Source organism: Perissodus microlepis, chromosome 2 (genome assembly GCF_051167445.1).
Source record: "Perissodus microlepis isolate ML-2025 ecotype Zambia chromosome 2, ASM5116744v1, whole genome shotgun sequence".
Taxonomy (NCBI): domain Eukaryota; kingdom Metazoa; phylum Chordata; class Actinopteri; order Cichliformes; family Cichlidae; genus Perissodus; species Perissodus microlepis.
This window is the reverse complement of record NC_140462.1, coordinates 4,993,577-5,001,480: the sequence shown is the minus strand read 5'-3', so window position 1 is coordinate 5,001,480 and position 7,904 is coordinate 4,993,577. Positions and strand designations below refer to the sequence as shown.

Below are 7,904 nucleotides of genomic sequence, written 5' to 3'. Positions count from 1 at the left end.
CCAATTAGAGAAAGCTCTTATAGGTGTAAGTAAAATACGGAAATTTACATTACAAATAAGTCTTCTTTATATTCTGAACATATGTAGTAATGTTAATTTTAATTCATAAACATGGATAATAAGCAACAGATTGATGTTTCAACTGTGCAGTTTATTTTATGATTTCTTCTGAAAATTTAAAGGATCCCATATTTCAAGTAACCATGGCTTCAAAGTCGCAATAAATATACTGACTGAGACTATGACAGTATTGTGGCAAAAAACAAAATCACTGGAAGTACAAGTACCCTAAAAGTGTTTATGCTTGAGTAACTGTGCATCTTGTAATTTACCTCCTCCACAACTACTGGCTGCCAATTATGTCTCATTTTCTCCTCTGCTCCCCCCCCCCCCCCCCCTTCCTTTTATTTGATTGTAAGATATTTGGTGTTAAAAATAGTTGAAAACTCAGTCACCAACAGCCACAAATCTGCACTTTCATCTCTGCCTAAATCACACCCACACACACACACACACACACACACACACACCTCATTCACATTGCCCATTAAAATAAAACAGAGCCTTTTATGGTTATGGCAATAAATTATTTTAATCATCTACAGCAAAAAGGCATCGTATGGGTAATTTGGATCAGTCTGTATAGCAATCACAACATCTTGTTTCAGTGAGACGTAAAGCAGAAAAGCTAATATAATAAAAATAATATTGATAGTCATTTCTTTGTATATGAAGAAAAACATTGTGGCTGTTAAATGTTGCCATTAATCAAACATAAATCGCTGTTAAAAAATAATAAAATAAGAGCATTCCATTTATTGTCTTACCGCCTATGGACAAACGTACATTTGTTAAAATGACTTGTGTGCAAATGAGATGGGAAACATTTCAAGCATCAGCCCTGTCTGCAGCGGGGTTCTCACAGCCTTTGGGTATCATCATACTGGGTAAAAGTCCTTGAAGTTTTGCAGATAGCATAGCTGAAGGGGAGGAGTAAGGAAAGCTTTTATGTGGTTATGAAGACAGGAAGGAGTATATTACAGAGGCAATCATTATAAAGTGCCCAAGTGAATCACGCAGGATGAGCCTGAGATCATATTATGCTGTATGTTTGGCATCTACCATATTGTGTGTGCAAATCTGTAGCTTGTGTGTTGTTGCACAATTTTAGTAAGGAGCCTGAGATTTTGGTAATGTTTACAAGCTCTGTTAGAAACTGCTACTGTGTAACCATGGACAGGTCAGTCAGTCAGTGTGGAGGGTTGCACATGAAGGTAGAGTACTGGGATGAAGCTTCCACGTGGGAGGGAGGACTTCATTTATAGAAGTAATTTATAGCTTTACAGACATACGGGACTTCTGGAGGGAACAGAGGGGCGTTTGTGAGGAAGTGCAAGGTTTAAGTCAGATGGGAGAAAAGGCGATGGGCTTCGAGGCACAGAAATAGGGGCAAGAGGGTAATGGGGGTCAATCAGTAGGGGAATGGCGTTATGTCAGCATGTCCCAGAGACAGCAGCAGCACAGAGCTGTCCAGCAGGCTGTCAGGCATGTGTCCGCTGTGTCATCCCTTCTCCGGTCTTCAACCACGTACACTACAGTGAAATAAAGAGTAGAGATGGAAGAAAGAAGTTGGAAAGGGTTTTAAAGAAAAAGAAAGCAATTAGTGATTTCTTTTCTAAAACAACATAAAGTCCAGTGATATGATTCTCAGTGTCAAATCTCCAGCAGGGAGTTCAAGTGTAACCAGGGGTTTATACACTTTTCCTCTAATTACAGTCATCTTAGGAGTTTAATCTTTACAGTAATACCATAGCAGCGCACAGCCATGATCACACAGCATTACACTTGACTAACATCAGCTCGCCTTCGGTGCTTTCCCTTTACTTCACGTGTGTAGCAGTGGCTTTATTTCACCCTTCGCCAACATGTGGAAACTTGTCGAGGCAAATGATCATGTTAGCCATACATGAGCTTTAACAGCTGCTCCAGCCTGAATGAGCACATCTCACCTTCTTTGTGTTTCTGATTAATCATTTATGTGGAAGCAAACACTAATCCAGCTTTTAACAGCTTCAGCTGGGAGGCAAGTTACCTAGGTGACATGCCACTGACCCAATAGGCAAGGACAGATGGCTTACCACTTTTCATACTGAACTCTGATAACGATGTGGCAAAGGTTAATAAATGTTTGGCTAATATTTATTTTTATGCCGCTAATCGACATGGTTTGCAATGAGAATCTCAGTCACAGCACACTTACCTTTTATTGACCAGATCAGGTTTATCTTAGGCTACAAAAGCAGCAACACCTTAGTGCTCGCTTTCATAAATAGAAGGATTGGCCGTGTTTTCTTCATGCAAGGCTGTTCTCTTTGCATACTCACTTTGAATATTTCTTTTTAAAACGTGCCCTTTCTTTCACAGCTTGTGCTACACTTTATTGGCTGCTCAGTGGGGAGTTCAAGCCGCATTAACACACCTTTCATCTAAAACCCGGCTTGACTTCACACATCTGAAACCTTAGCTGCCTGCTCGGGATGCTTGAAGTTGTACCACGTTACGGTTCCTGGTAGAAACACAGGCATTTGTCAAATTGGCAATTAGATTATCAAGTACCACGACTTAACAACACGTTATTTGTTGATGTTGTTAGGGAACAGAATGGTGGCTTTTAAAGCAGCAGAACCCCAATGCTTACTTTAATAAAGTGGGACTTTTTAAGAAAGCCAAGCATCTAAATGAAATCCTGTTTTTTCATTCTGCCCGAGTGTGTTGTATACTTTGTTAAACAATGTTGACTTTATTGTGTTAAGCACACACTTAAGGGGGAAAAAAAAAGAAAAAAAAAGAAGAAGTAACGACTACATACTAAAGTAGTAACTTCCCGTTGATGAAGCTTGGATTTAATAAGATAAGATAAGACTTTATTGATCCCACAACGGGGAAATTTTTGCGTCACCTCAGCTCAGGTACAGATATCAGGAGGAAATACAAAAATACAAATAAGTACAATCAATGAAAAAAGTAACATAATACACTATATACAATGGTAGCATACACAGTATGTGATTATGGATATGGTTGGAAATATGGAAGACAAACTATATAGCTTGATATAGCTATTGTACCACTACTATTCCTATTTATAGACACACACACACACACACGGATGTTCACAGTGTCCAGTGACTTATGACATCGTGATTGAGGAGTTATAAAGTCTAACTGCTGTTGGGATGAATGATCTGCGAAAGCGCTCCTTCCTGCAGCGAGGGTGTAATATTCAGTCTAATCTAAAACTAGCTAAGAGAAATTACACACCTGTCCCAAACAGGAACTCGTGTTTCAGGAGCCCACTGAAATGTGTCCACTTCAGTTTTAAATATAGTCCACTTCACTTGTCACAAACATAGACATCAGTTATTTGTTTATGAAGTTTTATTTTTTGTCACATGCCTCAGGAGGATGTGACTGAGCAATACAGCTTGTTCATTCAGTAGAAATTTGTTAATCACAAGGCAGGCCAAGCATACCACCAGTTTTACTTCAGCTATGACCACAAACTCATCAAGAAAATGTTAAAGGTCTAAGATCAAGTGAGCAATAAGATATTTTGCTTATCTGGCATATTTGCTAGAGCAGAGGAAAGGCCCTTCTCTTGCCATTACAAAGAATATGTGTTTAAGGTACTTATTTAACCATCTTAAAAAAGGTACAGCTAACGTTAACAGATCAGCTTCCTAGTGGTACTAACAAGGGGCAACCTCCAGACCTAAAACCTGAAACCAATGCCAGGTGCCAAAACGTGCAGTTCCTTTAGTAGCCAGCTGACAAGGTAGCACTGCATCCTCTCACCCAAATATGGTCATTCTTAGCTCCAAAATGTTTTCAAAATGCCTTTCAAAAACCAGTGTGTGAAAACAATGTAGCTACAAACAGCTTTCCTACTGTTTATGAATTATGCGAGTAGCTAATCCTGCTGTTTTGCAGCTGAATGCAGACTTGCAAGACTCCCAGTGCATCCCCATAACATCCAGTCAACAAGTAATTCAGCACAGGACTTAAAATTGTGTAAGGACAGTGACAACTTGTAGTTCTGCTAGTACTGCTGGATTTGGACTCACAAGTGTTGTGTAGCACTTTTGGGTCACAGTGCTTACCTGTGTTTTTGGGAGCTTCCCCATACATGGGCCCGGGGGGAGGTCCACCCTGCCAGCCAAACTGAGGCTGTCCAGCATACCCATAAGGAGGTTGTCCTGGTCCGGGATAAGGACCACCAGGTCCCATTGGTCCGGGAGGGTAGTTCGGGTAAGCTGGGTTAGGTTGCTCCATGTTCACAGGGTATCCCTGCTGAGGATACGTTGGGTAGCCTTGAGGTGGTGGGCCCTGGGCTGGGTAACCAGGAGCAGTTGGGCCATTGCCTGGGTATGGAGGCGGGTTCTCCATGTTTGGCTGTAGGTCAAACGATTGCTTGAAAGGAAAAGAGAAAAAAAAAAAGTTAAAGGTGGTGTGATAATGGCCCTTTTCTTGACTAGAAAGCAGATACACTGAAGCTACACAGAAGTACACAGAATACCTTTTCAGTTCCTCCATATTCCAGTTTCCTACTCAGAAAGTCTAAAGTAATATTTGGCAGTAATTTGCCAAAGTTCTAAAAAAGAGAAACTGTTTCTAGTTTGTATACATCACACACTTCACTCACTCTACTTCTTTAACCTGTTGACTATTCCACACTTTCAGCAAACAGCCATTATCTCCACTCAGCCACAGAGGAAAGACAAGCACAGTACATTACTCTAATGTTTGCAGAGGATATCTTATGATTCAGTGGTCAGTCACAGCACACATAAACCATTCCAGAGGCAAGCATAATTATTTTACTATTCACACAGAAAGATTGGCTTCACAGCGTACAGAGTGAGGCCAGTAGAACACGTGAATAAGAGAGAGGAAGAAAGAACTCTGTAACCACAAGGCCTGTACAAGTTGCATTTTCACACTTATCACATTATATCATGTGTGCGAATCAAACACGGGAAAGAAAATGATCCCAAAGCTGTTATCAAAGTAAATAAACTATGTCTGAGATCAGCCATTTAAAAGTCATTTCTTTCAAGTGCATTTCCCAACCAGTGGTTTCTGAGAAGGCCAACACCGAAACACTTGCTAGCTTTCACGTAGAAGAGCCACAGAAAGAGAAAAGGCTGATAGTTGGAAAACTGTAGTGGTGCTTACATCACTGGAATCCCTTTTTCACCTTGTATATGTACACTATAAACATCCAAATGGCTTTCATTCCTTCCTGCTCATCTTTTTATCCACATCCAATCTCACATCTGTAATTTTAAAAAAGGTGCACACACAGAGTACTTCCAAACTGGATGGTGAAAAACGTTATTACCACTAATCTACTCAGTAGGATTTAACAGTGTACTTTTCTGTACTTATCACTTATGGAAAATCTCTTATTGGGTTCAAAGTACATAAGTCTTTTTATAAGTGTCATTGCCCAATGGCATTAATAACCATGTTTGATTGTGGCTCTTGGGTAATGTTATACCTGCAGATAAGCTATGAGGTTGGTTTCATACCACTTTCAAAGTGATGTGGGAATGTTAACATTAGCAGCCCAAATGTGACAATAAGCTTTATCACGGCTTTCATGCATTTCACCACCTGAATATGTTCTTCAAGCTACAAGCAGACGGCACTCCCTCTAAAGATGCCTGGGAGGGACAAAACAATTCCTGATGATTTGTTTAAGTAGTTACAGTAAGCCAGCACACTCACCAGCAAAAAAAACACTGGAATAAGCTCACCTGTCCTGCTGGGACAATGAGAGGTGACGCCAAAGTGTCCCCTGTGATGAAGGTCTATTCTGTCCCTCTCTTCCTGTGTAAGATTACGTGTTGAAGGTTGAGAAAGAAGCCAAACAAATGATCGGTAACCTGACGCCTATGAGGATGTCTGCATACACTGTCAAAGTTCACCTTGAAGGCCATGGGCTTTTATTATACCTACATACATTTCTTACTAGACTTTGGTACAGGGTTAAGTTTTGAGGAAAAGATTTTAATAGACGTTGATTTCTATGAAGGTTTTCTCAGTGTGTCTTTACTGTGTCCGAGTGTGATAATTTGCACGTGTTTGTTTTTCCCCTCTGATGAAAAGCAAAAATAAATGAGTGAAGTGAGATCACATGTGTTTCCACAACAGTATCATGATGACAATATCACAGACAAACAGGGCACACGGAGTACCTGGACACTGAACACTAAACCTTCCTTAATCCTTTAAATGCCACTGAAAATGCCATTGTTAAATAATGACAAGCAAGAAGTTTCCCTAACAGTTGTGTTATCCTTGTGGCTGAGTTTAACACTAACATCTGGAAAATAAACTGTGTGGTAAAGCAGAACACGTAAGCACTACTATGGAATATTTAAAATATAACCTCACAAACCCAAAAGAAGTGCTAATAATTAGCATTAAGTAGTAAAAGGAAAAAAATCTATTTTTTTTAATGTTTTTTAGTACATAGGACTTGAACTACTTAAGATATGATGCCAATTTAAAAATTCTGTTCAGAGAAAATACACATATCTACCTAAATACCAGGGCCTAAAAGGACCAGCTATAATAAAATAAATAAATAAATAAATAAAGGGGGGGGGGGGGGGGTAAAAGCCCATATTGCCCAAAATGAATGAGCTTACATTAGATTTACATCATGTTTGTACAAGCTGAGCTGTGGCAAAGCAGTTCGGTAGCCTGGCAGCCCCTGTTTACCTTGTCTTTGTCTAGAGACAAGACAAGACTCCGTGTATATTAAGACACCCCATTGGACCCAATTAAGAGCAATCAGAACCATAACTCTGTCATATAAACAGGTGCTTGGAGCAAACTGCGAAAAAAAAAAAAGCTCTAAACTAAAAAAAGACACGAAAACAAAAAAGAAAGAAAGAACAGAAACTATAACCGGAACCTTTGTTGCTCAGCAACGCTGCCTTGAATTAATCTGAGTTAAGCTAAAGCTAGTCTGTTAATATTTGATCCGTTTGTATTTTCAATAAGCGTTTGTTAGTATGACTAGCCCACTTATTATCAGGGTTAGTCAACAGAATTTAGTTTAGCCTATTAAGTGTTTTTTTTTTTTTTTTTTTAAAGAACTCTATAGCCTTTACATAAGGCAAACAGAAGTCGCACCTGCAGGCCACAACCCAGTCCGACCCATCTCTAATTTCACAGTGACAAGGCTCGTACACACAAATATACACAGTCCGGCCCTGGCTGGGCTTCCTACCTTTCAGTAACCACTATTTCGGTCAGCTGGAGACGGCAGCAAAGTCTGCTTAACCAGAAACGGCGTCAGTCTTCTCTTCTTGTTACTACTTCTTACCGCAATGACCGACCACTGTCCAGAAATTTGGTGCGTATCGCGTTCACTGGGTGTGACGTCATTTAAAGGGTACGATATGCGGGAGGCGTGTCGGTGGGCCACCGAAGGGCATGATTGGCTGCTGAGCCGGCCCCCGCTCGCCAGCGTCCAATCACAAGCTAGAGCGATGACCAGCCGTTCGCCAGGGGAAAAACAATGACTTCTGGTCGTTTGAACAGATAACCAATTAAACGGGTCTACATCACCCATCCAGTGACGAAATTCACACGAGGAGCAAGAATAGCTCAGAGGAGTGACTAACTGGTCAATTATTCATCGATGACCTTATTTCTCTCACTCATGGGAGTTTTGCTCATAAAGCTAATGGATAATTTACATATGTTATCAAAGACACATTATATAAAATAATATTTGACTATATGTAAGAATGAACTTTTTTATTATTTCCTGTGTTTTATCTATCATATTGCATTGCTGGTTTTGTCCCAGCAGATGTCAGGCTAGC

The 7,904-nt window shown here is 40.1% G+C and overlaps 1 protein-coding gene across 1 annotated transcript; it reads right to left on the bottom strand.

Moving 5' to 3' along the window:
* Positions 1–573: 573 nt before the first annotated feature.
* Positions 574–7,465, bottom strand: LOC146392100 (cysteine-rich transmembrane module-containing protein 1-like). The gene is made up of 3 exons (XM_084941526.1): positions 7,304–7,465; positions 4,161–4,470; positions 574–1,592 (listed from the first exon to the last, which is right to left on the bottom strand). Exons 2-3 carry the CDS (start codon positions 4,444–4,446, stop codon positions 1,489–1,491), a joined length of 390 nt encoding a protein of 129 aa, XP_084797652.1. The 5' UTR covers positions 4,447–4,470; positions 7,304–7,465; the 3' UTR covers positions 574–1,488.
* Between the last annotated feature and the right edge of the window lie 439 nt (positions 7,466–7,904).